General features: G+C 45.4%; 1 protein-coding gene across 1 annotated transcript in view; it reads right to left on the reverse strand.

Annotated features, from left to right (window-relative positions):
• The window catches only part of ZFAT (zinc finger and AT hook domain containing), a 212,266-nt gene that overhangs the window by 17,757 nt on the left and 175,736 nt on the right, over positions 1-18,773 (reverse strand). The window contains exons 13-14 of the mRNA XM_006830846.1: positions 8,137-8,263; positions 7,153-7,283 (exon numbers count right to left, since the gene is read on the reverse strand). Coding sequence (XP_006830909.1) covers positions 7,153-7,283; positions 8,137-8,263 — 258 coding nt within the window. The remainder of the gene's footprint in view (positions 1-7,152; positions 7,284-8,136; positions 8,264-18,773) is intronic.

Below are 18,773 nucleotides of genomic sequence, written 5' to 3' on the forward strand. Positions count from 1 at the left end.
GTTCTGACTTATAGCGACCCTTTACAGGGTTTCCGAGGAGCAGCTGGTGGGTTTGAACCACTGATCTTGCTGTTAGCAATCCAGTGCTTACCCTACAGCACCATACCAGGACTCCAGTATTCAGTCTCTCAGAGCTTCGGGATCTCAGCGGTTCTTATGCTCTGGGTCACTGAAGTATGCAACTAGCTGGGAATCCCAGGCAGGAGAAAGGTCATTTTCTGGCAGGGGTCTCCCACAAGGCCTCTGAACCCATCATAATTACCTGGACATTCTGGAGTAAGCAGGCATGGAATCAAAGTGGCCATCCGATTTCAAAAATGGAGAAAGTTAAAACGCAGAGAAGCTGTGGTTACTATTGGTTCTTTAGAGATTCAATGCAAAGTTATTCCTAACCTCCTATTGGCGCAGAATATTGAACATACCACGGATTGTCAGAACAGACGAATCTGTGTTAGAAAAAGTACAGCCAGAGCTGTTGAGAAGAGTGTATGGCGAGACTTCATCTCAGGTATTTTGGACACGTTATCAGGAGGAACCAGTCCCTGGAGAAGAACATTAAGCTTGAAAAAGCAGAGGGCCAGCGAAAAAGAGAAGGACTCTCCACAAGATGGAGAGACAACGTGGCTGCTACAGCAGCGTTACATCTAACGACGACTGTGAAAACAGCACAGAAACAGGCAGTGTTTCGTTGTGTTGAACATAAGGTAGCTATGAGTCAGGACAAGCTCAGCAGCATCTACAACAACAATCATCTGCTAGGAAGGAGTCCTTCAGTGAACAGCCATGACAACAGTAAGAAAGTAAAGGACACAATGGAAGATTCTTGGGTTTCATTCCGGTGTGAGTGAGTAACACCTCCCATAGGATGGATCACACACTCACAGGCAACATGAACTGAATCTGAATGAGGCTGTGAAAAGATGCGGTGAAGAGGGAAAAGTATGAGACAAGCACTCCTTGTCTCTATCCGGCGGGCTACTTGGACATCAGGAAGAGGTTTGGTAGAGGACATGTCCAAGGGTCTCTAGGGACTTAGACACCAACAATCCATGAACTCCTGAGCTAGTGAAGGCTAAAGGTAACAGCAAGCAAGCAGGATTACCCTCAATCCTTCTGCAGATAGGACAAGGGTGAAAACTCAACTCAGCCTCATGGTGGACAACGGCAGGCCCTCCTCAAGCCCATGGGTTTTCCCTCCACGCTCTCTGGCTATGGACTTAGAGAAGCAGATGACTAGAGTACAATACCGTGACTGCTTTTACAGAAGGTTGAAACCACCTTCTAAAGACTCACACACGTCACTCTCCATCCAGATCATGCTCCCCCTTATTTTGCTACCTCTCACGGGAGCCTGTGTGGGTCAGAGGAGAACTGAGCTCCACCGAGTTCTCCAGGGCCCATTATGGGGAAGTGTATCACTGAGGCCTTACTTCCAAGGTACCTCTCAGTAGATCTGAACCACAAACCTTTAGGTTAGTAGACAAGCACTGAGCCCCAGAACTTCCTGTCTTATGGAACGTTTAAGGCCTGCCCCAGAGATCAGGAGGCCCATCTGGCCTCTCTGTCAAAGCACATCCCAGGCTGGCAGTTTCTGTCAAACCAGCAGCTACACTTGACACGTCCTTTAGGAGGGCAGCATCTCCAGCAAATGTCCTTCAGACACCAGACAGCAAGGGTTTCCACTAACACAGGACTTCCTTACAAGCAGGCCACCAGTGTGTGTGGTCATTACATCAGTGGACCACAGAGGTGAACTGCACTGCAAATACCCAACAGCAACTCCACTGCTGACTACAAACCAACCTAAGTCCTCCAGTGACTGCTACTGAGGTTTCCTCCTGGGCAAAGTACCCCACTGGGAATCCAGGAAGGAAGTTCTTCCCAGCTCTCGCTTCCTCAACTTCATCCTCCACCACCAACCACTGTGATGGACCAAGCCAAAGATGACAGACAGCCAACCACGTGCGGGACCCAAAGATGCCAACCACCATGGGAGACCAAGCCAGAGATGACAAACGGTCAAGCACCATGGGAGACCAAGCCATACATTGACAAAGGGCCAACAACCATGGAAGACTAAGCCAGAGATGACAAAGGGTCAGGCACCATGGGAGACCAAGCCATACATTGACAAAGGGCCAACAACCATGGAAGACTAAGCCAGAGATGACAAAGGGTCAGGCACCACGGGAGACCAAGGCAGAGATGATTAAGGGTGAACAACACAGGGGGTCCAAGATGACAAAAGTTTAAGCATCATGAGGAAGCAACATGACAAATGGCCAGCCACCATGGGGGACAAAGATGACAAAGGTCAACCACTGTTGGCGACCAAACCAAAGATGACAAAGGGTCATGGGGAAACAAACAGAAAATCAGTTGTAAAACCATGTGGAAGAGCACTGGGGATTCTGAGCAAGATTACAGTGGCAACACTGTGTTGGACAGAGGGTCTATGTGGGGGACGTGGTGAGTGCTTTCATTGTACCTGCCTGGGGGCCCCTGCATGGCAGCTTAGAAGCATCCAGCCCATCAGGAAAAAAACAAAACAAAATAGAAATGTGGCCATTCTCATGGGCCCTGCAGAGAACCAGGAATGGGGAGTGGACAGTCCACCTCCAGCTTGTGGCCAAGGGCAGCCAGCTCCTGGACTGTAGGTGAGACACTAGTGAGGAGGGAGACAATCAGTGTTCCCAATACTAGTAACTGCTGATACACTGACCACCATGAAGGGTGGTTCCTGTAGAAAGACCTGCTATGATGCCTAGGGGATTAACATGGAGGACTTTGGGGGGAGGGGGGGGCTGAGACAACTGGGCTGCCACTTCCTCAAGTACTGGGGGTCAGTGGAAATGTATATAAAACAAAGAACTTTAGAAGGATAAACAAATATGCTGCTCAGTGCTGACTTTAGAACATTTGCTCCCCAGTGGAGGTTGTGGCATGCAGCACCTTACTTATGAGGGGTGCTCTTGGTTTCCTTCCCCAGTACTGATCTGCGATCTGCAGATGATGCAACCTTGCTTGCTGAAAGCCAAGAGAACTTAAAATACATACTGATGAAGATCAAAGACCACACAGCCTTGGGTATGGATTGCATCTCAATGTAAACAAAACAAAAATCCTTACCACTGGACCAATAAACAACATTCTTACCAGCAGAGAAAAGATTGAAGTTGTCAAGGACTTCATTGTCAAGGACTTCGTTCTTCTTAGATCAACCATCAACACTCATGGAAGCAACAGTTAAGAAATGAAAACAACGTATTGCATTATTAGGCAAATCTGCTGCACAAGACCTTTTTAATGTGTCGAAGAGTAAAGATTTCTTTGCTAAGGTACTCCTGACCCAAGCCATGGTATTTTCAATAACCTCATATGCATGCGAAAGCTGGACAGTGAATAAGGAAGACCATAGAAGAATTGATGCTTTTGAGTTATGGTGTTGGAGAAGAATATTGAAAGTGCCATGGGCTGCCAAAAGAACAAACAAATCTGTGTTGAAAGATATGCAGCCAGAGTGTTCCCTGGAGGCCAGGATGGCCAAACTTCCTCTCTCATACTTTAGACATATTTTCAGGAGGAATCAGTCTCTGGAGAAAGATATCATATTTGGTAAGGTGGAGGGTCAGACAAAGAGAGGAAGACCCCCAGCAAGATGGACTGGCAAAGTGGCAGTATCAATAGGTTAAGTGTGGCAACAATTGTGAGGTTGGCCCAGGACTGGGCAGTGTTTAGTTCTGTTGTACACAGGGTCACTATGAGTCGGTACCAACTTGATGGCACCTAACAACAACAACAACAACTGATCTGCAGGAGTGAATGGGAGAAATGAAGTAAGGGGACCACCGCACATTCAGTTCTATTTAATAAACACTGATGGGGCAACTCTTCTGCATGACGTCCTGGGCTGGAGCAAGACAGCGTCCCCAGCATCAGGGCTCCCACACAGGGGAGAAGGGTTCATGCTCTTGCTTTCTAACAGGTGCGCTAGAGTTCATGCTTAAGTGGCTAAAGCAGTCTCATTAAGCAGAAATATTTTTCAACTGAAATAAAAATAAAACAAAACAAAACCCTCAGCTAGGGCTTAATTAAAATGAAGAAATCAAAACCAATTTATCTAATGAAAACAGCTACATTGAAATTTAAATGTTACGACATTTAACTGACTTTGATGGACATTTTTTTTTTTCACCTAGAGAGCTGGGAACATCACAAGCCCTTCCTTATCGAGTGAGCATTTACTGTCCACCGGTCTGTCCATTCATCCATCTGTCCACTCTCATCCATCTACACACCCACCCATCCATTCATCATCCATCCATCCTTTTACCCACTCACCCATCTACACCCCCCCCCCACCCATTCCATCCATTTTCTTATCCATTATCTATATACACACTAGATGAGCTGGGTTCTGGGTAAGTAAGACAAGATAATGACTAGAACATATAACCATTGTTCTTCACTTTATTGCACTTGCAAAATTCTGCATTTTGTTTTCTATACATTGAAACTTTGCAACAACCGTGAGTCCAGCATATCTACTGACGCCATTTTTCCAACAGCAAGTGCCTACCTCCCGTCTCTATGTCTCTCGTATAATGGTCATTCTCACAATCTTTGAAACTCTTTCAGAATGCTGCTATACATTTAACAGACTAAAGTAACGTGGGAACATAGCTTTTACCTGCACTGGGAAACCAAAGCCTTCATGTAACTTGCTTTATTGCAGTGGTCTGAGAGTGAAGGTGAGTTGTCCCCAAGGTCTGCCTGTACACGTTATCTTGAAACATTTCTAGACACAGTCAATCAAGACTTAACCACTGACACCATTCTTAAGCCTTGTGTTTTCAGCAAGAAGGAAGAAGGAAGAGGCCCTGTGTACCCTGGTTGGACTGGTGCTTATCTGCCTTCTATTAGCCTGATGCCTTACAGCATCTCCAAGCTGCATCCTAATCCCCACGACCTTGTAGATCACTGCATTGCCCACGACGCTCAATAACTCATGTCCCTGAGAAACAGCAAATCAATCCACTTGGAGAAGGAAGATACAAATCAGACCCGCAGCACCTTCACACAGCCAAGTCTCCCCAGCCGCATCCCAATCAGATTCTTCCTGAAGGGCCAGAGGAAGACTTTCAGAAGAGATGCGTCCAGCACCTGAAAATGGCAGTCTAGCCATCACAAAGAAAAGCTAAAAGTTTTTCATCTAGAAGAATACAACTCTGTTCTTGGTCCTAGCAGAGTACCAGCCCTGGGCAGGAGTGAGACACCACATTGACCACTGCCCAGTCTGTCCACACCAAGTGAGGAGGGTCTTTTGGATGTTTGTCCATACAGGTTGGATGGGTTGTGCCTGGGGCCCGAAATAGCTGAGTTGAACCAGAACAGACCAGGATCCAGACTGGGTGGTTTGCACTTAGTGTTGGGTGTACTTAGAGGGGCAGCCATATTCCTGGTACAGCAAAGGCAAGGCTCAGGGACATATCACTAAAGGGCCCCATGAGAGGCCACATATGCAATGCCTTTATCTGTGGTGGTGGTGTTAGGTGTTGTTGAGTTGGTTCCGACTTATATCGACCTTATGCACAACAGAACCAAACACTGCCCAGTCCTGCACCAGACTCTCCAATTGTTGGTACACTTGAGCTCACTGCTGCTGCCACTGTGCCAATCCATCTTGTTCGGGTCTTCCTCTTTTCCAATGATCCTCCACTTTACTAACCATAATGTCTTTCTCCAGGGACTAGTCCCTTCAGATAACTGATTGTTATTGTCAGGTGCCGTGGCGCTGGTTCCGATTAATCGCAACCCTGTGTAAGGTTCCCAAGGAGCAGCTGGTAAGTTTGAACCCCTGACCTTGCAGTTCAAACAAACCTTGCGGTCAAGTGCATTATCCAGCAGCGCCACTCCAGGACTCCAGACAGCTGATATTCCTCCTTTATCCGTAAGTCCCAAGAAAAACCGACCCTTTCCTCTGTCAATTGTTGTAGTTTCTGTTATAAAATTCAGAAACAGAAAACCCTCTTGTTTTCTGTTATTACATTCAGTATCATATTTTTAGTCAATTCTGGATAATCTAAGCAACACACCCTCAGCCAAGGTCACTGCTCAAACATTAGTACCACGTTCTCAGACAACAGTGTCAACTTCCCCGACAACCCAAGGCCCCACCCTTCCTGTACTGGATTTTCCTTCGCTGCCCATGCTCTCCCTCTGATACCCTGCATGTCACACTTGTTTCTCTATGTAGTACCTTTCTCACCACTGTGATAACAGATGACGACACTCTTACACCCCAGCAATAAGAACGCCGCCAGGCCGGAAAAGTAGCCCTCAACAATCCCGACGGAACGAATGAACTGAAGGATGGAGAAATGTACAAAACCTTACAGTGTGCACATCACCTCTCTCCATGAACCTGAATTCCCAGTCTCAATTGTGTTATTTCCCTGGTTCTAACACAATTGACTGTTTTGGTAGGGTTTTGTTTTTGTTTTTAAAGGATCTGTATACACCAGCTTGAATCTTTTGTAAGATGAGTTTGGAGACAGGTAGAAAGCTAGATAGGCAGAGAGATGCAGAGGATGGTCCCATTACCCAACACACTGCATTTCAGCAGATGGCAACGTCCCTGAGGACAGAAGAGGACAGAATGAGCCAGACAGAGTCAATATTAAGAAACAAGCATCCTTGACTTAAATCTGGTTCGTTTTCCTCCTATCTGCTCAGTCACCCTGCATCAGTGTCAGTCACCCTGCATCAGTGTGATTGGGTGATGCTAGATCTTAAAAAAGAAAAAAAAAAACAAACGGACTGCTCAGTGGGCTTTAGTTTACAATCAGCCCGTGAGTAAACACCAGCGTAAGTCAGAAAGTCCTGCTACCAGGGCCCCAGTTCATCAGTCACCGTTACTCCAAGCCCAGGTCCTCTGTGTGCTTTCCATGGTGACATGTGTCTAACTGTGTACGCGTCCTGTGCATTTTCTCTCGGGTGTTCTCCAGGAAGAGTTTCCAGATTTTGGGGGGAACACACAGTACCTCTCCCAGATGCAGCCACACACAGGGGCCCATGGTAATCAGAGAGGGAGCTGGTGCTCCTCCCCCATACTGCCAGGGACAAGGTCAGGCCCTACAGGGACATCCTTACCTGCTTCACGACAGTCACAGTCCCTGGTGCCATGGCAACCACTGAGGCCACAGCGGTGGCATCGTGGGTCTCAGTGCCCAGCTCGATGATCTGCTGCAGGATGTTCACAGCGGTGGGGTCCAGGCGGTCACCTGTCAGGAGAGAAACAGATGGGAGCCCATTGAGGCCACTGGTGCTGAGAGTCACAGATGCAAACCCAGACCCTCTCTCTTCTGCTATCTCTCCTAAGGATAGAAGTACATGTCATCTCCGAGGCCCACACAGCCCTGTGAGGATGAGACTGTGGTGATATAGGGCTGCTGGTCACGTGGTTCCCAGTGCAGAGCTGATTCTACAGCACCAACCAGGAATCCCTCCTCCCACCTGCCCCACCAAATACAGACAGGGGGTGGCTGTTCTGTTTCTATTTTGGAAGCACTTCAAGCAAAGGTGTTTTCTGCAGACAATACTTCCTGCTACCCACAGACTGATTCAGCGGTTACTTTTCTAATGCTGATGGACCATTTGGAAATCAAGTCATTTAACAAAAAATCTTTGGGCATTTTGGAGGAACTGGGAGCAGACAATCCAGGATCTGAATGGCTGCAGCCCTGGCCGACACGGGAGCTGTGTCCTGGAGTGGTCAGTCCCACCAACCTCTGCCTTATCACCGAGCCCAGCAACCTGGAGTGGAGGAAACAAAGGAAGACAACCCAACTCCAGGAGCTAAGTGGGTGACTCTCAGCCAGCCGTCTTCAATGGGCCCCTGTGTGTGGCTGCTTCTCCCGTGGACTGTCCTTGAGGTGAAAGGTGACGTTGTGTGAGGAAATCCTGCACAGCCTTTGCCATGGACGTTTCGGAATATTTCCTGGGGCAGAGATTGCCGGCACCAGACAACACCACGTCGGGGAGTTTAAAGTCCATCGGCTGACTGGCACCTCTCTCCCCAAGCATGTCCACTCAGCACGCAGATAAAGGACTCAGGGAAGCTGTGCTTACACTCACCACTCTCTGAGGTGTATCTCAGGTCCTGAAGCGCCGCCACAGCCGCCTGGGTCCCCTGCACATCCTCGTCAGCTTCTGTGATGTGGAGATACTGGGTGGGCGCTTCCTCAAGAGCCTCTGTTGCTGGCTAAATAAAAACACAGTGTCATCCGAGTGACCTTCGAGTGACCTTCTCCCCAGGCATCCCAAGATCCTACATTGGCACCCAGCCAATACACACAGCCAACTCTTATCAAGGGACATCAGAGAGTTTATGGGAAGATCATGGGATTTTTTTGTACGAACTTCCTGGAGCCCCCTCATACTTGGCAATATAAGGCATCCCTGGGAATTCTTTTGCTCCAGTAAACATATTTCTGAGAGAGAAAATGTCTCTTTGCAAGGACCAACACCAGCTTGGGTGGGAAGCCTTTTCCTACGTAGTCCTGTCCTCAGAGACATGCTTGCTGCCCGCCGTGAGCTGTGCCAAGCTTCAATGCGCTTGTTATCTGCTTCTACTGGTGCCTCCACCTCCGCCCGCTGCTATCCACACGGCCTCTCCTCTCACACTGCGGCTGCCCGGTGGGGTCAAGGACCAGCTGATGGTGGGAAGGGTATGTGTGGCTAATTTACCTGACCCCTACCAACCTCTTAGCATCGGGGGTGGTACACGTTAAGAGCTCTGTAAATCTCACTATACACATCATTCTTCTATTTTTTTCATATTTATTTACTGAGGAGTCTTGGTGTGGTGCTGTGGGTTAATGCACTGGACTGCAAAGGCAGTTTGAACCACGAGGTCAGCAGTTCAAGCTTACCAGTTGCTCCTCAGAACCCTTACACAGGGTCACTATGGGTCGGAACCATCTCGACAGCACTTAACAACAGCAAATAGAGTGAATTGCGTGAAGACTTACAGGGCAGATCATCAGTTCAACAGTCAACAGATCAGACATTTGGTTTCGTCTCAATGACTGCAGTCCCCTCCATGTAACAACAGTTCTCCCGCTTCCTCCCTGTGCTTCCGGTTTCTATTCCTCCCTCCTTCCCAGCCCTTCTCAGCTTCGTCCTTAAGTACATGATGCCTTTTGATATTGAGTGGCTGACCACTCCACATGGGCATTACTAGTTCTGATGGTCCACTAACGTCCTATCTACCACTTAGCTGAGGAGTCGTGGCGTGGCGCTGTGGGTAAATGCGCCAGACTGCAAAGCCGTTTGAACTGCAAAGTCGGCAGTTCAATGTCACCAGCTGCTCCTTGGAAACCCTATACAGGTTTGCTATGGGTCTGAACCGAGTCAACGGCACTTCACAACAACAACCACTTAGCTGAATGACAAAACTGACCACACACACACAAATGCAGTTTTGAAAAATCCTCATTTGTAATGGCTAAAAGGAAGCAGACCTGGTGGCGCAATGCTTAAGTGCTTGGATGCTAACAGAACGGTTGATGGTTCGAGCCCACCACGGGAGAAGGACCTGTCCATCTGCTCCAAGGATGAGTCCAGGGAACCTATGGGACAGTTCTACTCAGTGCTCAGAATCAACTCAGTGACACCTAACAAAACCAACAACGGGTCAGAGGAGTTAAAACACCATTCACAAGCACCTCGTACCTCAAGAAAAGAAGAGCTGGGACAGAATTTGCCCCAGACCTAGATCCTCATAATGATCTCTTTCCAGAGCAGATGGGGGATACTGGGGAAACTAGTATCTGGTAAAAAGGACCATGAAGGACACAATTTATAAGCACCTACGTCACTCATCTGTCTGCTGCAGTGTGGTGGTTTGGTGTTACTGCGGTGCTATACGCTATGCCATCTGTATTTTACAGCCCAGCATGGTCATCCACAGAGGACAGGTTTCAGTAGAGCTTCCAGACCAGGACAGACTAGGAAGGAGGAAAGGTGGACTACTTCTGAATGTTTAGCCCCTGAAAACCTTACGAAGAGCAGCAGAACACTGACAGATAAAGTAATGGAACATGAAAACATTATAACCAGCAGAAAAACACTGTCCAATATGGTGCTGGACAGGGAACCCATGGGGTTGGAAGCAACTCAAGCAGCAACAAGGGAGGGGCTGCCTCCTCCTCAAAGCAGAGCTGGTCACAATGATGTGGCCAGGATAAAGCTTTGGCTTTCAGGACCTTCATTTGCTGAAGGGGCACAACTCAAAATGAGGAGAAATGGCTGCAAAAATCCACTAATAATCAGAAAACAGAATATACAAATCATGAATCTTGAAAATTGGAAATTGGCAAAAATGAAATGGAAAATATAAAAATTGATATCCTAGGCATTACTGAGCTCAAATGGACTGGTACCAACCATAATGAATCAGATCATCATACAGTTGACTATGCCAGGAACAACAAATTCAAGAGGAATGACATTTGCATTCATCATCAAAAAGAACATTTCGAGACCTACCTTGAAGTACAATGCTGTCAGTGATAGGATCATTTTCATATGCCTACAAACCAGTTACTACCACTATTATTCAAATTTACACACCAACTGCTAAAGCCAGTGAGGATGAAATTAAAGAATTCTACCAACTTCTTCAGTCTGAAATTGATCAAACTTGCAATCAGGATGCACTGATAATCTCTAGGGATTGGGATGCAAAGGTTGGAAACAGAGGCTGGATCAGTAGTTGGAAAACATAGCCTTGGTGACAGAAATGATGCTGGAGGTCACATGATAGAATTTTACAAAGTCAATGACTTATTCACTGCAAATAACTGTTTAAAATAACATAAATAGCAACTGGACCTCACTGCATATAATACACAGGAATCAAACTGACTATATCTGTGGGAACAGATGATAGAAAAGCTCAGTATCATCAGTCAAAACCAGGCCAGTGACTAACTGTAAAACACACCATCAATTACTCATATGCAAGTTCAGGCTGAAGCTAGAGAAAAGCAAAATAAGCTTATAAGAATCAAAATCTGACCTTGAATATACCACCTCAAGGACAGATCTGATGCATCAGACACTAAAGACAGAAGACAAGAAGACCTGAGGGATAGCATCAAGAACATCAAAGAGGAAGAAAGCAGGACATGATTAGGAAGAATGCCAGAAAACTGGTTCTCCAGTGTAGAGACGCGAAAGCAACTGAAAGAAATAAGAAAGTAAAAGAGCTGCTCAGAAAATGAAAGAGGCAATTCTAGAAGACAAAGCCATGGATTAGAATAAAACATGCAAGGACTTGGAGTCAAAAAACAACCTAAAGGGAAGAATGCACTTAGCAATTCTCATGATGAAGGAACTGAAGAAAAAATTCAAGCTTCAACTTGCAATATCAAAGGTTTGCATGGGTAAAATACTGAATGATATAGAAAGCACCAAAAGAAGATGGAAGGAATATACAGAATCACTGAACCAAAAAGAAATGGTTGGTGGTCGGTCTTTTCAACAGCTAGCAGCTGGTTAAGAGCCCATGATTCTGAAGGAAGATGTTCAAGCGGCACTAAAGACATGGGTTAAAAAGAAAAAAAGACTCCAGGAACTGATGAAATAGAAATTGAAACCTTTCAACAAACTGATGCAGTACTGGAGGTACTCACTCATCTTTGCTAAGAAATTTGGAAGACAACTGCCTGGTCAGCTGACTGGAAGAGATCTATTATGTGTGCCCATTCTAAAGACAGGTGACCCAGTGGAATACGGAAATCACTGAACAATATTATCAATATCAAATGCAAGTAAAATCTTGCTGAAGATAATTCAAAAATGGTTACAACAGTTCATCAATAGGGAACCACCAAAAATTCAAGCCAGATGCAGAAGAGGATATGGAATAGAGATATCGCTGATGTCAGATGGATCTTGACTGACAGCAGAGAATACCAGAAAGATGTCTTCTTGTGCTTTACTGAATATGCAAAGGCTTCTGACTGTATGTATTTTGACAAACTATGGACAATATTGTGAAGAATGGGTATCTCAGAATAGCTCATTGTACTCACAAAGAATCTGTAGATAGAGCAAGAGGCAGTTGTTAGACGAGAACAAAGGATCCTAAATGAGTTATCAGGAAAGGTATGCATCTGAGATATATTCTTTCACCAGACTTACTTAATCTGTACACTGAGCAAATAATCCAAGAAGCTGGGTTCTATGAAGAACAACGTGGCATCAGGATTGGAGGAAGACTCATGAATAACCTGCAAAATGCAGTTACACAACCTTGCTTGCTGTAAACCAAGAGGACTTAAAATACCTACAGATGAAGATCGAAGACCACAGTCTTTGGTACAGGTTGCACCTCAATGCAAAGAAAACAAAAATCCTCACTACTGGACCAAGAGCGTAGTGGTTACAAATCAGGCTGTGAACTGCAAGGTCAGCAGTTTGAAACTACCAGCTGCTTCGTGGGAGAAAGATGAGGCTTTCTGCTCCTGTAAAGATTTACACCCTCGGAAACCCTGTATAAGGTCGCTATGGGTCAGAACCGACTCCACAGCACACAACCACCACAACCACTGGACCAAGAAGAAATAACATCATGATAAATGGAGAAAAGATTGAAGTTAGCCAAGACTTCATTTTGCTTGGATTTACAATCAACACTCATAGAAGTGGCAATTAAGAAATCAATGTATTGCATTAGGCAAATTTGCTGCACAAGACCTCTTCAAAGTGTTGAAGAACAAAGATGTCAGTTTGAGGTCTAACCCAAGCCATGGTATTTTCAATAGCCTCATATGCATGTGAAAGTTGGACAATGTATAAGGAAGCCCATCAAAGTACAGATGCTTTTGTGTTACAGTGTTTGAGAACAATATTAAAAATGCCATGAGCTGCTAGAATAATCACTTTCCGACACAGAGTTTCAGAGAAGTACAATTATTCATTCACAGCTAAGTGGTCAGGTTCACTTGGGTGTTTGCAACCTGGCATCTAGTGGACATCCAATGACTATCTGATAAGTGTATAAATGAACCAAAAGAAGCATGATTCCTTGATGTACCATTAAGCAATGTACTAGCCAACACTACTACGGGTCAGGTAATGCCTCAGACTATGAAATAGGATGCCCGTTGCATGGGTTCTCCCCCTTATTGTGGGGAAAGTCTGTGTGACCATCAGTTAAGCTAAGGATGGACATGTGCTGGGGCAGGGTGTGTGTCAACTGGCTGCCCCAGGATTCTCAGTGGTCTGCTGGTTACGATGCAGCCACTCCCATGATAAGATCTGCTCTGAGCAGTCAAACAACTGACAGGACGTCTTCTTGGGTGTGGGAGCTGTTTCTAACATATGTGTTTGCTTTTTACTGGATCTGGATCCTGCATCTGGCTCGTCATCTGACCTCAGCTTATTACACATCGATACTGCCTACCGATCCTGGGGATCCTCAGCAGCCTGCCATCTGACCTGTGGGTCTTGGAGTCATTCACTCTACAGCCAGAAGGTGACTGTCTGGCCTGCTGATTTTGGGGTCATCAGCCACTGCAGCCACATGAGTCAGGAGAAGCATCCACCTTGACATCTGGTCCATGGACTTGGAACTTGCCTGCCTCTACAACTGTGTGAGCCACTTCCTTTCTATAGACCTCCCTGGATACAGATGTACACAAGGTTCACTGAGAAGCCATCCTGAGACAGTACTTAGCTACAGCTGCATGGAGAGGTGGTATGGTAGTCTCCCAGTGACCACCCGTGCCAGCTTCTTTGCTGCTCAGCTGCCTCACTTACAGAGCAGTGCATGGATATTTGGTGTCAGCTACTTGGGCTGGGTTCACAGCTTGGCTGTGTTTGAATCTGCTAGAAGGGAAATCTTCAGAGTTGAGAGGTCTCACTGCACATATTGATAAAGGCACTGCAGATCAAGATAGAGGACTGTCCATTTAGAGGACACGTTGGTGCAGTATGAACTGGAAACATCAGGGGGCTTGTTTTATTCTACATGAGAAGGTGCTGGGGATGGTACCCTCATCGTCATAATCAATTGTGACCGACGGAGCTGCCATTTACTGAGGATGAGACTGATGCTCACTGTAGGCGCCATTTCTCTCTATCCAATTGATCTCCTAGGTGCCACGGGTCCCACCGCACACACCACAACACTCCAACTAGAGGATAAGGAACAGTTCAAAGTCAAGCAACCTACAGGTGCCCAAGACAGACACAAAAGAAGTCTTTCAGACTCCAAAATGCATATCTTTTATTAATGTTTACAATTTTGAATTCTAAATGAACACAACAGCAGAGATGTAAGTACATGTGTACCCGCCATTCAATTTCAACTTTGATGAGCATCTGTATCCCCACCCAACCTGCTCCTGTCCTTGGATAATTTTGATTAAGCAAACCCAGCACACATGCCATTCCATCTGCAAATATTTCATAACATGTCTCCAGAAGTAAAACATACTGCAATGCCACCGGCCCACCAAAAACCCTAAACTATTCCTTACTACGACCGTAGAGCTACAAGTGTTTGGATTGCCCCCATCAGCATCTTCGACAAGCCTCTTCATTGAAATCAAACCTAAGTACGACCTACATATCAGGACTGATTGACAGGTTGAATACAACTTTTTAGATCCATCGGTTCTTCATCATCTCTTCTTCCCTGGTAGTTTATTTGTCGACTCTTGCCTCACATAGTTCTGACTAGTCTGGGCTTTGCTGCTGACGTCCTTCAACCTTACCACCCATAAAAATTCCGTTGTCTTTTCATTCCCTTTCTCCATTGACTTGTTGAAGTCCTGTCTGTATGTCCTGTGACGTGGTGCTCAGAGACAGAAACTTAATCAGAATCTAGCTAGCTTTTTGGCGAGAAGGCTTTGTAGGTTACATTGTGCACTTCGACTGGGAGACATGCAGTAAATGGCCATCCCTGTCTTGTGAGGGCAGTGTGCCGCTGAGTCAGCGTCTGACCCATGGTGACCCCACACACACCAGAATGAAACACTGGAGGGTCCTGCATCGTCCCCGTGCTTGGTTCCAGATGGAACTGCTGTGATCCGTGGGGGTTTCACAGGTTAATATTCAGAAGGAGGTCCCCAGTCCTTTCTTCCTAATGACATCATTGCTGTTGATCCTAATGACATCATTGCTGTCAAGTCAGATCCAACTCACAGAGACGCTGTATAGGGTTTCCAGGGAGCAGCTGGTGAGTGTGAACCACCGACCTTATAGATTGTGATTGTTGTTAAGTGTCGTCAAGTTGGTTTCAACTCATAGTGACTCTGTAGAGGGTTTCCGAGGAGTGGCTGGTGATTTGAACCACCAACCTTATAGGTTGTTAAGTTCTGTCGAGTAGGTTCTGATTCATAACAACCCTGTATGGGGTTTCCAAGGAGTAGCTGGTGAGTTTGAACCCCCAACCTTACAGAACGTTGCTGTTGTTAAGTGCCATCAAATCGGTTCTGACTCATAGCCACCCTGAATAGGCTTTCCAAGGAGCAACTGGTGAACTTGAACTACTGACCTTGCAGTTCAAACTGACTTTGCAGTTCAGCGCACTAACCCACAGCACCACACCAGGATTCCAACCTTACAGACTGTTGTTGTTGTTGTTGCTAAGTGCTATCGAGTCGATTGTGACCCTGTATAGGGTTTCCAAGGAGCAGCTAGTGAGTTTGAACTGCCGACCTTACAGCGCACTAACCCACAGTACCACACCAGGACTCCAACCTTACAGATGAGGGGGCTGTCAAAGACCAGCATTCTGATTCTGCATGGTTAGCTGAGATACTTCTATAGAGAGAACTCTCTCCTCATCAAACATGCAGTTGCCCTGAGGCCCGGTATGTTTGAAAAGGTAGAATACTTGCTGGATTCTTGAACTTTATTTACCAATTCAAAATACAGAACAGACTTCTTAGCATCCTATAAAGGGAGTTGGTGAGTTGTTTTTTCCCCAGGTATCATTATACATTTATGGATGTAAGCCTATTTTATATGTTTCATGGCAGTTATTAAATACTAAGCACAGCCTAGACTAACAATACCAACACCAACACCAACAGAATAACAGTACATCGTTCGGGCTCTTTCTGCCCTCAGGTTATAGTCCATCAGTGAGGTTCAGCCACATTACTAGGGTAAAGTTGTTGAAATAGTCCATCTCTGTAGCTACTACGCACCACTCTGATGCACACTTAGGATCACTTCTTTCATTGTTCTCTCAAGTTCTAAAGCTTGGGCTTTGTTAAAGTCTAATTTTGTTTGTATTATTGCACAAAGTATCAAAAGACAAAACTATACAGCAGGGTATGATGAGAGGGGTTTAGCTTCTTCTCTTCTGGTCCATGTTGTTGTCCCCCACATCTTTCCCCCTATCTAGGGCCTAGGGTGAAACAAGCAATTTGTTCATGACTGCTAACCATTCCTGGAGTCCTGGTGTGGTGCTGGGGGTTAATGCACCAGACTGTGAAGTCATCTGAACTGCAAGATGGGCGGTTCAAGCTCACCAGCTACTCCTCGGAAACCCTATACAGGGTCGCTATGGGTTGGGATTGACTCTACGGCACTTAACAACAACAACCAACCACTCCTGGTGTGGCACTGTAGGATCAGTACTGGGCTGCTAACCACTAGGCAGGTGGTTCAAATGCATTGGCTGCTGTAGGAAAACTCTATATAGGGTTCCTAAGAGTCAGAACCACTCTTGGTGTGCACTGTAGGATTAGCACTGGACTGCTAACCACTAGGTCATTGGTGGTTCAAACTCACTGGCTACTCCTCAGAAACCCTACACAGTGTCCCCATGAGTTGGAACCGACTCAACAGCAGTTAAAAACAACAACACTACTAACCAAAAGGTTGGTGGTTCAAATCCATCCAGTGGTGCCTTGGAAGAAAAAGCTGGCAATCTACTTCTGTAAGATTACAAGATTACAGCCACGGAGAGGCCGATGGAGCTCTCTACCAGTTGAAATCAGCTCATCAGCAATGGGTTTTGTGTTTGTTTTTTTTTTTTAGAAACTACTTCATTCTGAAATAATTTTAGATATGCAGAAAAGCTTCAAAGGTATTACTATTACAAAGAGTTGCCATCGTCTGCTCCCCAGCTTCCATTGATATGAACATCTGAATTACCAGCGGCACAATGATTCAAACCTCAAACACTAACACTGACCAACACTATTAACTATACTAGAGATTGAGCCCAGATTCCTCCAGCTTCCCACTGGGGTCCTTGTTCTGTGTCGGGATTGAATTCAGGACACCACATACGTTTAGTCACTGTGTATCGTCAGCTGGATTCTCCAAAGAGGAAACACCAGTCGAGTATATGCATATATACACATACAAAGGGGCTTCAAAAAGGTCATGGAACAAGGAAATTAAAAGATAATGAAATTTTCCAGGGACTTTTTGAAGCCCCCTCATATTTTTGATGTGTATATCTATGTATTTACATATGTATCTTCATACATGTATATATATAGATATATATACACACACACATATTATATGTACATATATACATCTATTTATCTATGTTGCTGTAGTTACATGTTGTCAAGTTGGTTCCAATGTATAGTGACCCTGTATAGGGTTTCTGAGGAACAGTTGATGATTTGAACCATCAACCTGTTGGTTCAAACCAACCTTGAAGTCTAGTGCTTATCCTATGGCGCTATATATATATATGTGTATGTGTGTGGATATAGATAGATAGATAGATAAATATCGATATAGATATGTTGTTAAGTGCTGTCGAGTCAGTTCTGACCCATAGCGACCCTGTACAGAATTTCTGAGGCTCTAAATCTTTATGGGAGCAGAAAGCCTTATCTTTCTTCCACAGAAGAGCTGGTAGTTTTGAACTGCTGACCATGAAGTTCACAGCCCAATTCTTAACCACTACACTACCAGAGTACTCTCTCTCTCTCTCTCTATATATATATATATACACACACACACACACACACATATGTATGTCTTTATATATGTGTGTGTATATACTATATATATATATATAGAGAGAGAGAGAGAGAGAGAGAGAGAGAGAGAGAGAGATATGCCTGTCCACCACTCATCTGTCAGTCTGTTGCACGGTGGTAAATTCCATGTTGCTGTGATGCTGGAAGCTATGCTACTGGTATCATAAAATACCAACAGTGTCTCCCATGGTGGACAAGTTTCAGCTGTATTTCAAGAAAAGGCAGACTAGGGAGAATGCAAGACAGACTATGTCTGAATGCTGAGCCACTGAAGCCCTATGAATAGCAATGGAACACTGTCAGCTAGCACAACAACATTCAATATTGAAACATGATGAAGAGCACAAGAATACCATGAGATACAGTGTCAGAGGGTGAGTCCGTCAGGTTGGAAGAAACTCAAAGTGAGACTGGGAAAGAGCTGCCTCCTCAATATACAGTGGACCGTGATGGCATAAATGAAGCAAAGTTTTCAGGGCCTTCATCTGCTAAGGGGGCACAACTCAAAATGAGGAGAAACAGCTGCAAACATCCATTACTAATTGGAAGATGAAATATACAAATATGATTTTAGGAAAACTGGAAGCTGTCAAAAATGAAATGGAACATAAAGGTAGCATAGTGGTTACAAATCGGGATGCGAACCTTAAGGTCAGCGGTTCGAAACTACCAGCCGCTCCGCGGGAGAAAGATGAGGCTTTCTACTCCCGTAAAGATTTACACCCTCGGAAACCCTAT

Source organism: Chrysochloris asiatica, unplaced genomic scaffold (genome assembly GCF_000296735.1).
Source record: "Chrysochloris asiatica unplaced genomic scaffold, ChrAsi1.0 scaffold00001, whole genome shotgun sequence".
Taxonomy (NCBI): domain Eukaryota; kingdom Metazoa; phylum Chordata; class Mammalia; order Afrosoricida; family Chrysochloridae; genus Chrysochloris; species Chrysochloris asiatica.